The 18,781-nt window shown below is 36.4% G+C and overlaps 1 protein-coding gene across 2 annotated transcripts in view; it reads right to left on the bottom strand.

Annotated features, from left to right (window-relative positions):
- Nucleotides 1-18,781, bottom strand: part of LOC127879739 (dual oxidase 2-like) — a 61,573-nt gene that overhangs the window by 18,514 nt on the left and 24,278 nt on the right. For both annotated transcript variants that reach the window (XM_052426761.1, XM_052426760.1), the window contains exons 3-16: nt 14,959-15,120; nt 14,343-14,533; nt 13,057-13,285; nt 9,110-9,276; nt 8,253-8,334; nt 7,007-7,106; nt 6,064-6,175; nt 4,693-4,795; nt 3,901-4,124; nt 3,219-3,403; nt 2,802-2,920; nt 1,127-1,303; nt 731-838; nt 31-233 (exon numbers count right to left, since the gene is read on the bottom strand). In XM_052426761.1, the coding sequence (XP_052282721.1) occupies nt 31-233; nt 731-838; nt 1,127-1,303; nt 2,802-2,920; nt 3,219-3,403; nt 3,901-4,124; nt 4,693-4,795; nt 6,064-6,175; nt 7,007-7,106; nt 8,253-8,334; nt 9,110-9,276; nt 13,057-13,285; nt 14,343-14,533; nt 14,959-15,120 (2,162 nt within the window). The remainder of the gene's footprint in view (nt 1-30; nt 234-730; nt 839-1,126; nt 1,304-2,801; nt 2,921-3,218; nt 3,404-3,900; nt 4,125-4,692; nt 4,796-6,063; nt 6,176-7,006; nt 7,107-8,252; nt 8,335-9,109; nt 9,277-13,056; nt 13,286-14,342; nt 14,534-14,958; nt 15,121-18,781) is intronic.

Raw genomic sequence — 18,781 nt, 5'->3', positions numbered from 1 at the left:
CACACGCACACCATGGGAAGTTTTACTTACAAGATCAATCTCATCCGGAACTCTCACGGAGATAAAGTTAGACGGTTCACAAACCCGGAAGTGGATCTTTTTGTTTACGTAACGTAAGTCGATCATACGTAGCGGACGCCGTCCACGGTCTGTCACGTGAATTTTCTTGCGATCAATGTCAAACTTCACTTTAACGTTTCGCTCGCCTTCCTGAGGACCCATCCATTCAGAAGCTGAGGTAATAAAACAGCGTCATGGGTTTAATCACTTAGAATAAGTATTTAACGTTCTATGGAATCATAAATAAGTATCGTAAATCAAAGGGCTAAAAACATATTTGAAAAAACCAAATATACCATGTTACTTTTTGTGCCAATACATTTTACTGTATCAAAGGACTGCATGCACTACGAATCATGTGGCATTTAATTTTTCAACTCGAAATTGAAAAAAAAAACCAGAAAGATTAAGACAAATGAAGGTGGCCAAAACTTAATATTTTTACATTAAAATATAGACTATAATTGATTCTAGAAATTCAGTATCAACGTCACGTTATTCATAAATAATTTGAATCCATCCAATCGGAGAACACTAAAATTGTGTTATCGTGATAACTAAGTACAATTATGCATTAACAACGTTGTGAAAATAATTTCAACAATATTCTGTATTATCAGAACCGAAGTTTAATAAATGGTTTCAAAATACAGCTTAATTTCAATGTTACCTATGTACACGTCTGGCTCAACATTCCGTTTGGGCGCCTCTTTTTGGCGCTGTTCCGCCATGCGTCTTTGTTTGTGTTTTGCCATCAAGATCATGATCCCGATTGTTCCTGTTGAAATAAGTACATATAACAGAAAAACAATAGAAAAAAAGTACTTCAACCAGTTCGATGGCAAATTTAATTACACTGGGTGTAATGTTATAACAAAACAAGTTTGGGTATATCTATTTTTTAAATTATGATATGGTATATACATTTGATGAAAACACGATTGGGTATATACATATTATGAAAACTCGAATCGGAACAAACATTGTTTGAAAACTTAATTTGGGTAAATACATTTAATGAAAACGCGTTTACACACCACTAAAATACGAAACGGAAATGACGTACCAGGAATGCATAGTGCCAGTGCGAGGTATGATAGAGCGAACGAGTACTCGCTACCGGAGAAGTAGTCGTAATGTTTCACCCCTGTGCATTGCTCGATCACCGCTACTCCATCGGGGCTGTTATTGAGTGTGTCGTTAGTATCGGCCCTAAGCTGCTGTGGCTGGGGGCACGGATCTCCTATAAAATGGGCCTCGTTCTGGGAAAACTGGGCTTAATGCATGTACCTTAAGTTTCATCGCAGATAAGCCTGTCCAGTCCGTACAGGCTAATCTGGGACGACACTCTTCGCCTAAACTGGATCTTCGCTGAGAAGAAAGTTCCTTTAAACGAAAAATACCCTAAAACCTGAAAGTGTCGTCCCAGATTAGCCCGTGAGAGTATAAACAATATTCAGTTTATGAATTCAAATAGGAACTTTGGCATTTGGCCAATACCCAACAGAAAAACAAATACCCTACAATAACTAGAAGTGGCGCGGCATAGGCCGACGCGAATCCCCACGCCGCAAAGATGATATATTTAAAGGCAAATTTGGGTGGGAAAGGCCTATGTTGGTAGGGCCTCGGGGTGGGTAATGTGGACATGGATGGTCGAGAGAGACTGTGTTACCCTAAGAGATGTTCAGTATTAATTTGAAGTCAATTGGTGAATAAATGAAGAAGTAATGTTAAATAAAATTTTGGGTACGAAAAAACATGTGGGTACGAACATTTTGGGTACGAAATAATTATGCAAAAAAATGTGTAATACGAAAAATATTTGGGTAAGAAAAAATTGGGTAGGAAATAAAATTTGGGTACGAAAAAAGTTGGCAACGAAAAAAAAATTGAGTAGAAAAAAAAATTGGAACGAAAAAAAAGTGGGTACGAAAAAAAATCGGGTGCGAAAAAAATGTGGGTACGAAAAACATTTGGGTACGAAAACGAGTGGGTACGAAGAAACAATTGTGGGAACAAAAAACATTTGAGTACGGAAAAAATGGGGGGGGGGGGGTACGAGGAAGAAGTACCCGTGGACCTCTCGATAAATCTGAAAGAGGACGGGAACCAAGCTGCCTTTACCTTTATCAATGGCCCTTGGGTGGGTAATGTGGACATGGATGGTCGAGATACACCGTGTTGTCATTAGAGATGTTAATTTGAAGTCAATTGGTGAATAAATGGAGAAATTATGTTAAAACAAAATTTTAGGTGGGCGTGGTTGTCCACCATCCCCTCCTACACTATTAGCACTAAAACCTTGACACTTACACACATGGTAGCTATGAGCATATGTGCGACGGTGCACTATTTGGAATTTTGATCTGACACATAGGTAAAAAGTTATTATCATGTGCGTCGCATGTTGTTAGTTAAATGAGTTGTTGTTTTGTACCCATTTTACCCATGTATTTACCCATAACTTTTGACCCAGGGATCAGATCAAAATTCCAATAGTACACCGTCGCACATATGCTCATAGCTTCTATGTGTGTAAGTTTCAAGGTTCTAGTGCTAATAGTGTAGGAGGAGATAGTGGCCAGGACAGACGGACAGCAAGCGGAGATCAAAACAATATCCCCACGCTTTTAAAAGCGTGGGGATAATAAATACAACCGGAAAACGATTTTATTTTTTTATTTATGTAATAAAATTAGTACATAGTAACGACTTACGGCAACATTTTGTATACGCACCTTGCTGGAAAATGAATGGGTTTTTGTTGAAATGTTCACTTTTTATATTTGTGACAAGCAAAACTACATCACGGATAGATATATTCCGTATTTCATCTATTTCACTTGTGTTGAATAATCTGGAATAAAAAAAACATTTTGTCTTAATGTATCTACAAAGTTCAATACGAATTGCATAATTACGGGAATGGTTCTTTCGTGAACATGATTTTCATTCGATGGTTTAAGCATTCTCCTAATGAAACGTTAAGAACAGATTTTGAGTGAAAAATACATTTATACATGTCACAAAAACAGCGAGCAGTTACTGTGAAAACGAAGTCTTGTGAAATGTAGCAATTTAAACACGACTTTACGAAAATGTTTCTGATGTCCGTAATGACATGTCATACGCATTTTGTCAACAAAAATAACTACCCATTTTTCTCGTTTTCGAACCAGAACCTATCGCCGTCCCGGATGCGCGTGAACTGGTCGCGTATGATTGTCCGAAAGAGCTCCCCGAGGCCATCGGGCGTTGTTTCGAGCAACCCGCCGCTAAACAAGTCTAAATTGTCGGGAGCCGACGTGTTCCCATACAGCTTTTTAAGATTCGCAATCGGCTGAAAATAAAATTATTTTTTAATCCGAAATCATACTTTATTTAATTTACTTTATTATATCTCAGAAAACTTCAATGATACACAGTTCATATCAGAATATAATACTCTATATCGATTAAAACAAGATATCAGCAATATCTTACTAAACTGCTGAAAATATACTTTATTATAAAGGAAACGATTACATGTGAGATTTAAGATCGAAACGATCGACTGCGCTACTAAACGGGCCAGTTTGTTTACATAATTTGGTACAAACGATGCTCAAACACGTGTTGTGAGGGGTATAGTTTCATAAAGGTTTTAAAGAATCAAATGTCAATCCATATGTGATTGCATGTTAATTTAATATAAATATATTGAGATTTAGTCTTTTTTGGCCGGCGTGGTAGGGTTGTTTAGATGGAAAACGGACGCAGAGCATAGCAAACTTATTTTCGCACTAAATCTTTCCGTACATACAGTAATTACATAAATACAGGTGATCTTATACGTACACCGCTCATGTACATGCCATTCGGATACATATTTTCCGTGTCGTTGTATTGTGGATCTTTTTCCGAAATATTGTACGTGTTTATATCTTCCCATGACTTCCTCCGTTCCAATCCGTACGCCTCGCGCACACTGTTGTAATCCGGAAGTCCGTGGTCACGTGCACGCTGGATATTTATAGCTATAAGGTCACGCCTCGAAAACTCCAGTGGACCAAATAGGTGCTCTGTTAAAGAGGGAGACCACTCTTTTACGTTAAAATTCTGAGTTATGCAACGTTACCTTACACTAACACTTTATAACGTTCAAGTAAAGTACTGTTTTGTTTTATGTTTAACCATGTTTTATGTTTAACCATGTTTTATGCTATGTCTTCTCCTTTAAAAGGTGCATACTAATACTCAATCAAAGAGCCGCGTCATCCACAAATGGGTCTAATGGCATATGCGGCAAGTGAAGATCCAGACCGGTCTGCGCATTCTTGCAGTCTGGTCAGGAGCTTCCATGTCTGCTTATTAGACCACGAAACCTATACTTATTCTATTGTTACAGTATATCGACAGGGTAGATTATGCGGGCTGGTCTGTAGACATTTTCGCATGGAGCGGGTCAAATGTATCCAGACAGAGATAAAATTACAATAAACAAATATATATATTTTGCAGTTTGTTTCAGGATCAAAAATATTTTTGGTAAATTTTATTTCAATGGTTTAAGTTGTAACGTTGAAATAAATAAATACTAATAGGTTGTCATAGTCTATTAGTGTATTACTGGAAACGGTGAGACATTACCTCGGAGGTCAGGCACTACAATATGGTCCTCTCGCTCAGCTAGCGTTACGGCGAGTCCGGACAGCAGGTTGTCTATTGATGCCTTTTTACCGTCTAGAAATTCCTGCACGTTCGAAAAAAAGTCGTTTCAAATAACAAGTTCACTTTGTGGTCAGTCTTTTGTGACGACGATTTTTTGTGACGACTACAAAATTAGGCACACATCTCGCGCGTTGTCTATTGAGGATATGAGTCCAATAATTCCTGCGCGAAAGTTACATATATCAATAACACATCAGTTTCTAAATAATATTAAGATGAAATTGATATTGATACGGTGTCGTCCAAGACGTGTGTGTGTGTGTGTGTGTGTGTGTGTGTGTGTGTGTGTGTGTGTGTGTGTGTGTGTGTGTGTGTGTGTGTGTGTGTGTGTGTGTGTGTGTGTGTGTGTGTGTGTGTGTGTGTGTGTGTGTGTGTGTGTGTGTGTGTGTGTGTGTGTGTGTGTGTGTGTGTGTGTGTGTGTGTGTGTGTGTGTGTGTGTGTGTGTGTGTGTGTGTGTGTGTGTGTGTGTGTGTGTGTGTGTGTGTGTGTGTGTGTGTGTGTGTGTGTGTGTGTGTGTGTGTGTGTGTGTGTGTGTGTGTGTGTGTGTGTGTGTGTGTGTGTGTGTGTGTGTGTGTGTGTGTGTGTGTGTGTGTGTGTGAATCAATGTGCTTTTTCTGTTCTTTTCTTGAATTTTCGTAGTTTTAGTCTTTTCATGTGTCTGTCTTTTGCAGCAAATATTAAAATCCTTTAAATGTGATCTAGTATTAAAGTGTTTCATTTATTTGATATTATTTAACGTATTTTTTATTGTTTTATTTGTGTGTGCATATTAATGAAATTAATACAATTGTATCAAGACCTTGGTTTAAACGTGGTATCAATAAGACCAGCTTGCGATCCATATTTGACAATTGTAGACGAATACTTGCATTCTGTTTAACCCGTTTTATTGAAATTCGCCCTTTTGTATTTATCACGGGAAACATGCGGTATTTTATATTTATAAAATATACCACAGAACGGAAAGAGATTCGTACTATTCATAGGTAACTCAACATTCAAGTGATGGTTTTAATGAATTTTAGTACTGTCGTCGTACAAGTTCATGTTATTGTATCAGATTTTATGAGATTTGGTGTGATTAAACGTGAAATTCATACCTACCTAAACCTAAAAGTAATTCACCAGTTTACAGTGGCTTAAAAGAAATACATACTATTTTGAAAATAATATTCCTAAATACAAAAAAAATCATAATTATGATGTTTTCATTACATTTTGAACATCATTGTGATGTGTCATGCAGCATTGCAAAATAAATCAACTGCATGAATTAAAAAGGGGGCGTACCTGTGGGTTCCAGAAGGCGTTACAGAGCCTCAGCGCATGCGCCTGACCAGAGGATCCTCCACCCATCTCAATGTTCAACTTCTCAAACGTACATGTAGGGTCATTCGCTTTCCTGAAAATGCCATCGCAATTTAAAGAAAAGTCATCACATATTGGCTACATGCCGAATTTCCCTGTGTTGTCATTGTCCCCTAACAAACGTGTTCACAAAAGAACAAAAAACATTACTAATATAGACATGCAATTAAATCCGTGTGCGTCAGAGAAAAAAACATCGTTTGAAATAAATAAAATTGTAAAGCGTTACAAACGCGAAATGATTTGGAGTGATTCTGTGGTTTACGTTAACATGTGTTTCAATAAGTGCATGGCGTACATGCTCATAGCGTATACAGCTGTCAGGCTTGGCGAAAGGACATAGTAGTAGGATGTATATCCAGGCGATCCTGGTAGAGACAAGATAGGGCCAACATGTTTTTGATCTTCTTCAAGTTACAATTATGTTAATTAATGTATGAAATCTGATTCCTTTTAATTTATCAAGTGAATGCATCTTGTGATATTTTTAGACAAAATGTGTGAATCAGACCGTTTCAAGCAATACGATCTCAAGCTTTGACAGCTGATCCTTGTTTTTATTCAAGGACTTTAACCGGGGTGATTACGTATCTTTCACTATGGTCATGTTGCACAATGGTGTTTCATTAAATGTAAAGCATGATACCAATGTAACGTATATGACGTCAATGTAACGAGCGTTCCAAACGGTAAACTGTGTTACATCCTAAGTTCGTGATTTTCATATCCTTCACGTAAATGACGAATCTGAAACTTGTCTGACGTCAATATTTGAAACGTGATATCATCCTTTTAATTTTAACTTAAGTAACATTCTAATGTAAATGACGTCATTAACACGTGAGTGACGTCGGGGGACACGTACCTAATCCAGGTCCCGGGGGTCACAAGGGTATGTCCAAATCTGAATGCCGCAGACTGAAACTCCTGCGCGATGCCCGGATGTATGTTCGGATTATACCCACCTGCAAAAGCGTTCTAGATTACATTTTGTTTTAACTGATTCGTATCACATGGTTATGTCATTGATAAATTCCGATGGGCTTTAACAAATGCCACGTCGAGCATTGGAAGCGTGTGGCAAATTTTTCGTTACAATCAATTTAGATTTTTTTCTCAAGATCAGAATAACACGACACTTACACTACATTTAAGTATTCATTTACAGATTGTATAAACACGTATTGTGTATACCAAAGCTTTTTGTGAAATCAAAATATATTCAAAGACATGTGTTATTTCCATTTAAATCGTGATATACCTTCACCTTTTGTTCTTTTCTTTCGCCTTCAGTAAGTGTACGCTATGACAGGTTTAATTTCAGTTGGAATAAACAAGACGTATATTGCATAGTGCGAAATGAGCCGCGTCATGCGAAATGGGTCCTTATGGAAAATGCGACCATAGAAGTTCCAGAACAGCCTGCGCATTACGCAATCTGGTCAGGGACTACCCTTTCCGTAATGAAATAAAGCACAATTTTGATCTCATTCGTGGGGCAGGCCAGCTCCTGACCAAACTGCTCAGGAAATGCTGCTCTGGAGTAACGCTAGCCGCATATGACAAGACGCGGTTCGCATGGCGCTGCTTAAAAATATATGTCAAACTTTTTTTACGTCTGGACATATTAACATCGCATGAACAAAAGCAATCTTCAGCATGTCGTGAGGCGTTGAATTGTTGCAGGAAAACGTATTTCATATTTATAGATGCAATAGCAGTAGACATTCAATGTATGATTATAAATTGAAATCGATTTAAACTTGGTTTGTTAATTTACAATAGGCAGCGGCTTGTATATATTCAAAACGAAAATACTCTAATAATTCACTTTTTTGCAGCAACAATAGAGTTTGAGCCATTAATGAACCATTCACACAAAACATTATAGAAGATACATGTAACTGTCGAACTCAAAAACTTGTATACCTAGACCCTAAGAAGATAGATTTCACGCAATGAAAATCATATGAAACAAAATATGCCGCATATAAGCTTCGAGCATTGTTGTGTCAGAACCGTCTCTCTGTCCATATTAAATCAATCTGTTCTAATATTTGTCATTCATTTTGTAGGGATTCCACAATACTTAAAACTGCATTTAAACTTACTGTATGGCGGGACGACCTGGGACGACACCATGGTCGAGTTGACTTGTAGCCACATCGGTAACCATTCATACAGCACGATATTCTAGAATGTACAATAGGCACACAGGTATGTGGCAACAACGTAGCACACAGCGGTAACCAGTCAGTGGTTCCTCAATAGTATAATAGCTTTAATGATAATACTAGCATGTACAGATTCGATAATCGTAAAAACTAAAGAAATATTATTAAGTTATTGTATATGCTCTGTGCCGCACTGTCGAACAAAAACCGACATTTTTCAATAATGATTCACAGTTTTTACACCAAGTTTGCACGTATCAACTGATATTGAACACTTACATTGTTTTTGAATTAACTATGCCGTAAGTCAGTATTTATGTTTAAAAGAGTTTGTATTTTTTTTTGCTGACGTACATCCGATAAGAAAAGGTAACTAATTTGGTAAATTTTACAACCGCACATGTCGGGTTACGGGACTTCTTAATCAAGGGTGTGTATAAGATGTATATAAATCAATATCAATAAAACTTGGGGCATCTAAATAAAATGTGAATAGTGTAACAAGAATTTTCAGCAGCAACAACAGCAGCAACAGCAGCAGCAGTAATAATTTGATCAAATATAGAAGATTAAGGATCAGTGAAGTTGTATTTGTTATTGTATTTGTGGTGATGGTGGTGGTGGCGCTGGTGGTGGTTGTGGATGGAGGGAGCGGTGTTGGCGGCGGCGGGCGCAGTTAAAGTGGTAATCGAAGCAGTTGCAGAAGAAGTAGTGGTACACCTATGACTGCTATTTTATTTTAATTATTATTTTATTCTTATCATTAGAAAGAGTGGACCTAGTATTGAAAGTACCTGGTGTGTCGCAATAACCTTTTTCCGCGCCAAATTGAAAACCTGTTCGTCGTTGAGTGCCGGATATTGTTTGGAGATCTCGTCTGCAACGTGGTTATGGTAACGGAACCAAAGTATGCCGAACGCCAAGAGGAATGGGTTTTCATTTCCACGAGGGTTGCCAATCACTGGTTATAAAAATTAAGTTAAAATAATATCAATAGGGATAGTGTTACGTATAAGTTGTTGGAGAAAAATTACTGTGGAGAAAATGGTTGATATTCCGTTTTGGACACTGAGTTATCAAATGTCTTTCGTAAATAGGAAAGAAAATGCGTGTGCAAACATAACATTGTTAATGATGATGACTTGCATATACAATAAATGTCTTCTTAAAAACGATAAACAAAAATATAAGCTTTATTTCCAAAGTGCTCCTTCGTAATTATCATTTTTTTAACGAAATTAACTTCCTTTAAATAAAACGTTCACTTTATATATTCATTAAAACAGGTGTCTCTTTAATAAAATGATTGATGCTAACCGTGTCAAATTGATATGAACTGCCCTTGGCAGTTATCTTTTTTTGGCATGATTGCGAAACAATGTGGCTATTTACATAATTATGACTGTTCACGTAGATATTGGATAAAGTAGACAAGCGTTAAAAATAAAATTATACCATATAATTTCTTCCTTCTTAGGACAAAAGCTACGTTTTTTTTACAAGATCGCGTCATTCAAACTGTTTCAATATCTGTACACTCAGATGCCGGTATGCTTTCAAAAGAACCCACTGATTCAGTTTATCTTCGGATAATGTCTCGCCTATAGGTGGTAAACACTTGGTTTGGATATTTATCACTGGACACATCATGCCAATGTCAAATAATTGACAAATACCGGCAAACAACCAACGTATTTCCCTAACAAATTCATTATCAAATATAGAGGAAATATCTCAGTTCAAAAAATTATTTTAAGAAAGAGGGCCTAGAGGCGTGCAAACAAGCTTTAAATGAACGCTGTACTAAGACCATCAACACTGAAGCGGTGATTGAAATGATTGAAACTGTTTTAGAAAATAATGTGATCGAATTTTGTGGACAAGAATACAGACAAAAAGAGGGAGTAGCTATTGGATCGAAACTTGGGAGAAATTATGCCTGTTGTTATATGAGAAAATGGGATGAACAATTATCTGAATACAATAAACAACCAATATTCTATAAACGTTTCATAGATGATGGGTTTGGACTATGGACACATGGAATTGACGAACTCATGAAATTTTTCGACTATGCTAACAAAATACATGAAAACATCAAAGTAGAGTTGAGATGGAACACAACACAGATAGACTTCTTAGACACAAAAATTCAACTAGAAGATAATAAAATAACAACTGATTTATACTCAAAGCCAACCGATAAACATCAATATGTCCGATATGACTCAGACCATCCAACAAATGTGAAGAAAGCAATACCCTATGGTTTAGGAATACGTTTAAAAAGAATATGTTCTGACGAAAACAAATACAGACATCGGAAAAAAGAACTAAAACAGAATCTACAGAAAAGAGGATATCCAAATAAATTTGTAAACCATGAATTATCCCGAGTTGATAATTTAAATAGGAAAGACTTACTTAAGAAGAAAGAAACAAATAAAACAGCCAACAAGAGAGTACCACTAGCTATTACTTATTCTAACAACCTTCCAAATATCCACTCAATAATTCGAAAACATACTGACAAACTATATAAATCAGACAGAATGAAAAATGTATTTCCAGACGTACCAATAGTTGCATACAGAAGAGATAGGAATATCGGTGACATTTAAGTTCATGGAAAAACAAATAAAGAAATAAACAAACGTTTTCAACTAATACCACAATCGTGTAAGACTAATTGTATAGTCTGTAAAATGTTGAAAAAAGGTTTTCATAACAACCCAAAAAGTGAAATTCCAAACGAAGCAATAAAACAGAACTGTAACATTTATAACTTGGTGTATGGTATATTTTGTATTAAATGCCAAAAGATGGTATACGTCGGAGAGACAAGCAGATCATTAAAGGAACGTGCCAAAGAACACGAGGCTGACGTGCGGCTTCGAAGAGAGAAACCAATCTCAGAACATTTCAATGGTGCTGGCCACAGAGTGCAGGATATGGGTGTATCCGTGTTATCACAAATAAGAGACAGTTCCCATTATTACAGACTTATTAAAGAATTGGAATTCATAAAGAAGTTTCAAACGCAATCACCAAATGGACTAAATACAAAAAATCAACTTGATGTCCTACTACGGGAAACTATTTTGTAAAAAATATATGTGAAAAACATTTTATATTAATCATCAACATAAATGAATGTAAAAATAATAGTAATTTATGAATTTTATCTTGTCCATAATGTGTATATGATATATAGAATAGCAAGTATATATGATTATTTAATCAAATATCATTATAATATTTTACATAGATATGGATTGAAATAATTAGAGTCATTAATTAAGTTTACCCTATTTAATTTATGATAAAAAGTTTAGGTAGATAATAATTACATATGATGATGATTGTTTTATTGTAAAATATCAATTTATTAAATATATAAAGCACACATTTAACATAAGATTAAGACACAATATGTAAGTGTTTAACGTCATTTCATTTTTGGCGAATTTTTACATTTTTTGGCGCCATTTTATGTAACGCCATTTATGACGTCATCATGTACAACGTCATTTGACGTTTAAAAACATTTTTCTTTGTTATTTAAATTGTGCAGGCAAAAGACGTAAAAATGTAGTTAACATATAATTTCCAATGTTTTGATAAAGGCATTATGCCGAAACGTCATTAAAGGAGTATAATCAGAGAGTTATAATTATTTAATATCCCTTCGGATAATTCAACTGAGCTTATAAAAATTAAGTTAAAATAATATCAATAGGGATAGTGTTACGTATAAGTTGTTGGAGAAAAATTACTGTGGAGAAAATGGTTGATATTCCGTTTTGGACACCGAGTTATCAAATGTCTTTCGTAAATAGGAAAGAAAATGCGTGTGCAAACATAACATTGTTAATGATGATGACTTGCATATACAATAAATGTCTTCTTAAAAACGATAAACAAAAATATAAGCTTTATTTCTAAAGTGCTCCTTCGTAATTATCATTTTTTTTAAAGAAATTAACTTCCTTTTAATAAAACGTTCACTTTATTTATTCATTAAAACAAGTGTCTCTTTAATAAAATGACCGATGCTAACCGTGTCAAATTGATATGAACTGCCCTTGGCAGTTATCTTTTTTTGACATGATTGCGAAACAATGTGGCTATTTACATAATTATGACTGTTCACGTAGATATTGGATAAAGTAGACAAGCGTTAAAGATAAAATTATACCATATCATTTCTTCCTTCTTAGGACAAAAGCTACGTTTTTTATCGAACTCATTTTTACAAAATCGCGTCATTCAAACTGTTTCAATATCTGTACACTTAGATGCCGGTATGCTTTCAAAAGAACCCACTGATTCAATTTATCTTCGGATAATGTCGCGCCTATAGGTGGTAAACACTTGGTTTGGATATTTACCACTGGACACATCATGCCAATGTCAAATAATTGACAAATACCGGCAAACAACCAACGTATTTCCCTAACAAATTCATTATCAAATATAGAGGAAATATCTCAGTTCAAAAAATTACATCCTGATTGGTGATTTGTTCTTTACCTCGTGACTTTTTAGTAAGAAAAAGTGGTGCTTACTTGAGGGGGGGGGGGTATAATGTATTCATTGCAATTGTAACATGAATAATACAAGCTACCCCCTATCTAAAATATATAACGAATGATGAGTAATTAATAGTAAATAAAAGATTTTGAACATGTTGTAGATGAAATGTTAAATTCCTATTAATTACACGCAATATTATACTCACTCCAAAAGCGTTTTACGGGCTTCAAGTTGTGCTCTCGAGGTGGAGGCGGATTTGCGAACGGAAGACGAAGATCATTAAGCGCCGGAAAACTGTCCTTCACCGGAACTGAGGGATCGAGAGCCTTCAAACGTCCCTTATGTGTCTCGCTAAGTTCCCGGATGGCGTCTGTCCAAGCTTTGCCGGGACCGTACATGAGCGTGCCGTCGATGTATGGCGTGATTTCGTTCAACTGTTTTATCAATACTACGTCATTTGAGAGTTGAATCACTTTTGGCATATATATTTTGTGCAAGTTTTAAACAGATGATTATTTAACTCAATTACATGTTAGTTAGTACATGTAATGCGTCTTTATCAAATCATTGGCGTGTCTTGCCATAAATAGATGTAGAATATACTATAAATTGGCCGTGCTATGTGAAAAGGGGGTTTAATGCATGTGGGTATAGTTTTGTCCCAGGTTAGCCTTTGCACAGGCTAATAAAGGAAGAAGATATCCGATATTATTATAATTTTCTTTTAAAGAAAATCTCTTCATCGCAAATATCCAGTTAAGGTTGAAAGTGTTTCCCCGATTAGCCTGTGTGGACTGCACATGCATTAAACCTCATTTTCACAGAGCACAGCCCATTTATTATGTACACGCATTTAACCCCCTTTTCACAGAGCCCGGCTCATATAAATGTGGACATCTTTATTGATATAACGGTCTGTCGGGTATCTGCTTTTTACAATTAATGGTGATCCGCTCCTTACGTCGTGATGGGGTGTATGTCTGGTTGATTTAACATAAGTTATTCAAACTATCCACACCCGAAAAAATGAATGTCAAACATTCCACCGCAAGAGCATGAAAATAAACTGTCTTGATAAAACATGTACATAAATTCTTCAAGAGACTTCACTATGCAATATATATCCTAGATACAGTATACAGAACCTTATGAAAATCAATGGCATTATCAATCACAACGATGACAGCGTAAAAAGAAAAGAAGCATATGAATTTTAACTTTTGCGTGTAAAATGTCAAGCCTTAATACGGTTTCCTTGGTGATGTGAAGCACACTGGACTACTGGGATACATTAGCATCAAATTGTTGGCTTCTTTCCAAAGAAGGCTGTGCTGATAACAATAAGCTCCACTGAAGTCTTCAACTTACACGAGCGTTACGATTTAATTCCTCAATCTCTAAGCTTAAAATAACATTCACAATAAAGAAGTAGTTTCATGATGCCAGTATATTTCTTAATTTACCGACTATTTAAAACTAAACTTCAATCACCTGTTGCCGGGGGTTATTGGGCGAGAGTCCCGTGCGCTGATCATATCGAGAGCGAAAAACAGGCATCTCGACGTTGCCCTTGTTTTCAGGGTCGAACTGCGGAGTTACCGAGCTCTTCACGGGTATGTTGAAGAACTCTCGGGGACATCCGGGCGTCTGGGCGTCCAGTATTTCCTCCACCACTTGTTGACCTGTAGAACAGGGTTGAAAATAGAAAATATTAAATGTTGATTTTTTTTTAAACATGCATATATACAAATTAGCATTGTTTTGAACAAAACTGAAATTGCAACCGTTGCGATTTAACAATTTAATTGTGACACTAGAAATGTAAAATGTTTTTATATAAAAATCATTTCTCATAAAACTTATACATATTTGTGAAACGCGGATGGCATTCTAGACTTTGTAATTAGAATGTTCCGTTCACACGTGCTTCTATGTTATTTATTACCTAGTTAACAACAATAGGCACATTTATGTGTGTTTAAATTACCCTTGATTATGTGAACATATATAAACGCGTTTTCAATACTTCAAATATAAAATACTCAGCAGTGAAAAACTGGTGACTCTATAAAATTATATATATATTTTTGTTAAACCCTGAACTCACCAAAGAAGACGAGGAATGCCGTCCTGTTTCGAAGGGAACCGAGTCCCGGGGGACCCTTGTGACCCGCTCTGCTGATCTCAAATGGGTTAGGCCGGTCCTGGCCCGAGGGCATGTATACCCCGTCACTGTACGCCACCGGACTCTTTCGTAGAAGTTGCCCATCTGGAAAATGTGTAAAAGCCGATATATCGAACGATGAGTTTGGAAAGGTAACATATTCTAAAGTTTTAGGTATCTGCAATGTGCAACTCATTTTAACTAAATCCACTTGTCATTTGTATGTATTTAACACCAGGTGCTCAATGACACAATAACCTTTTTTTTAATTTCTAAGCTGTTTACGTCTTTCGGTTGCTTGACGTTTGCTGAAAAGTGTTATCGTCTAAAGTATACCTTATAAGATCGTTTGCTGCACGATATAAACAAGTTAATTCTTTCAACAATATTTATTATAAAGTGTAATTGCATCATGTCTTTTAATCAACGAGATAATCCCCTAAAGGTTTTCGATAGGATATGTTTTTGACGTAACAATTCAGTTGTACTGAAAAAATGCCCTTTGATAACCAAAACATGCCCTTGAGTTGTAGGGATTCATGTCATTTAATAAGCGATATAAGCATGCAAATACGTCCTAGATAAGCGATATCATTTACGGACCCATAGTCTTACGGCACTACATAATTAGATAACCGATGTGAGATAATAAAGATAAAATGGAGCATGTCCTTTGATATCAGATACAGGTTGTAATGAACTACGTCCTTTGATAAGAATTATAAGCCCTTAGTCTAACGCCACTACGTCCTTCGATAACCGATCTACGCCCTCAGTCTTACGCTACTACGTCCTTCGATAATCGATCTACGCCCTCAGTCTTACGCCACTACGTCCTTCGATAATCGATCTACGCCCTCAGCCTTACGCTATTACGTCCTTCGATAACCGATCTACGCCATAAGTATGATGTCCTTCGATAACAGAAATACATCCCTAAAGTTTTTCGGCACTAAGTCCTTTGATAATCGTTGACAAACTAAAGTTTTACGGTAGAAAGTTACTTGATATCAAATATTAGCCCCTAAAGTCCTACGGCACTACGACTTTTGATTGCCGATATCAGTCCCTAAAAGCTTACGGCACTTAGTCTTTTGATAACCGTTATCAGCCCCTAAAGGCGTACGGCACTACGTCTTTTGATAAACGATATATTAGCCCCTTAAGGCTTACGGCACTTCGTTTTTTGATAACCGATATTAAGTCTAAAGTTTTAAGGCACCACGTCATTTGATAACCGATATTAAGTCTAAAGTCTAAAGGCACTACGTCATTTGATAACCGATATTAAGTCTAAAGTCTTAAGGCACTACGTCATTTGATAACCTATATTAAGTCTAAAGTCTTACGGCACTACGTCATTTGATAACCGATATCAGCCCCTAAAGGTTTACGGCACTGCATTCTTTTAAAAGCGTTAAAGCCTGTACGGCTTTATGTAAAACAAAATGCGAATTAAAATCCCCCTTAACGCTTTCGACAGATTGACATTCGCATAAAGAAACCCTCTGTGTCTTGTCTCATCAAAAAGGCCAACAAAAATTAATTTTGATTGCTAAACAATTGTGTAGTTTACACAATTACGTTTTTTATGATTTTATTAAAGAATAATAAAGATATGTGGTAGACACCAAAATAAATAAATAAAATTACGGAACTTAAGTTGTTAAATATTAAGTTGCTAAAGCGTGAACGCCGCTACAAAATGAGTATCGTAATGTAAAAGGGTCGTTTGATATTAAATGATCCGCGTCATGCGAAAATGTGTCTTATACCATACACGACCAGAGAAGCATTCTCGCAGTCTGATCAGGATCAAACAAGTTTACTAATGAGGCCACGAAACCTTTCCTGACTTTATAGCGGACCTGGCCACGGTGTGCGAATGTGCATGCTGGTCTTGAGATCCGCTGACCGCATGTGGCATGAGACCCATTTTCGTATGACGAAGCTCACATAGTATCGGTGTTGGGGATGTAGTGGCGCTGCTTTAATTCCAAAGTTTTTTTTCTAAGATCTAGCCACTTAAATCTTAATCTCAAATTTCCTTTGCGACCACAAGCCCCAGTTTTCTACGTTGTATGTCTTTTTCATCTCTGAGATCCTGCCATGACATGATGACTCAAATTCAAATTCATATGAAAATACATGTACACGCTTGTTAAATAGTTAAGGTATGTTTCGTCGTCAGACTCTCTGGAGTTGAATGTGGAGGGAAGGCTATTGTGATTATAAATTCAGATGTTACTGCACTTTAATACATTGGAAAATGGGTAAGGAAGGAAAATAAGGTGGAATCAACATGCAATACAAATATTCCGCATCGGTGCGCCATGGTTTCATAACAAGAAAGATGGAATCGCCTATGTGTTTTGTTAAAATAAATAAATTAAAAACTACAACGATTTAATAGTTCCTTCATTATTGTAAAATGTTTCTGTGAGAGGCTACTGTGGCGTTTAGGGTATAAGTATCAAAAGCACCGCCTTGCGGGTGCAGACCGCTCATCTATTTTCTTTTTAAAGGTGAAGGGACTCTCAATTTAAATCACAAAGGAGGGAGAGGTGGAGTGAAGAGGAGGGGTGTATATGTGGGGGTGTGGACATTTATTACATTATCTCTTCCAAAAATGCGAAAAAAAAATGCAAAAAAAAATTGTTTTTTTCGGGGGGGGGGGGAGGGGATTCTTGGGTGCGATGGTTGAACGGTATTTCCAAAATAAAATAATCAAAATAAATATTTGTGTTTTTTAACTGTTTCAAAAAAAAAATTGGGGTGGGTGGGGTGGGGGTGGGGTATAATAGTGTGAGGGTGTGGTGGTCATTTGTGAGATGATCTTAAAAATAAAAAATAATATATTAAAAAAAATTAGGGGGTGGGGGGGGGGCGGGGATTCTTGGGTGCGATGGTAGGACGGTATTTCAAAAATAAAATAATAAAAATAAATATTTGTGTTTTTAACCGTTTAAAAAAAATTGGCGGGGTGGGGTGGGGGTATAGTGTGAGGGTATGGTGGTCATTTGTGAGATGATCTTAAAAAAAAATTAGGGTGGGGGGATTCGGGGGGGGAGGGGACGGGGGATGGTTTGGGTGGAGTCTATTGTGGTATGTCAGGTAAGAGTAGTTGTGTCAAAGTATCAATCAAATCTAATCATAAATGAAGAAGTTATGGCAATTTTAGCAAAATTTAATAATTTTACCTTGAGAGTCAAGGTCATTCAAAGGTCAAGGTAAAATTCAACTTGCCAGGTACAGTAACCTCATGATAGCATGAAAGTATTTGAAGTTTGAAAGCAATAGCCTTGATACTTTAGAAGTAAAGTGGACCGAAACACAAAATTTAACCATATATTCAAAGTTATTAAGTCAAAAAAGGGCCATAATTCCGTAAAAATGACAACCAGAGTTATGCAACTCGTTCATTTACTGTCCCCTTATGATAGTTTGCGAGTGTTCCAAGTATGAAAGCAATATCTATGATACTTTATGGGTAAAGTGGACGAAAACAAAAAAACTTAACCAAATTTCAATTTTCTAAGTATACAGGGCCCATAATTCCGTCCAAATGCCAGTCAGAGTTACATAACTTTGCCTGCACAGTCCCCTTATGATAGTTAATAAGTGTTGCAAGTATGAAAGCAATAGCTTTGATACTGTAGGAATTAAGTGGACCTAAACACAAAACTTAACAAAATTTTCAATTTTCTAAGTGTAAAAAGGGCACATAATTCTGTCAAAATGCCAGTCAGAGTTACATAACTTTGCC

Source organism: Dreissena polymorpha, chromosome 4 (assembly GCF_020536995.1).
Source record: "Dreissena polymorpha isolate Duluth1 chromosome 4, UMN_Dpol_1.0, whole genome shotgun sequence".
NCBI classification, from domain to species: Eukaryota; Metazoa; Mollusca; class Bivalvia; order Myida; family Dreissenidae; genus Dreissena; species Dreissena polymorpha.
This window is presented reverse-complemented; position numbering and strand designations above follow the sequence as displayed.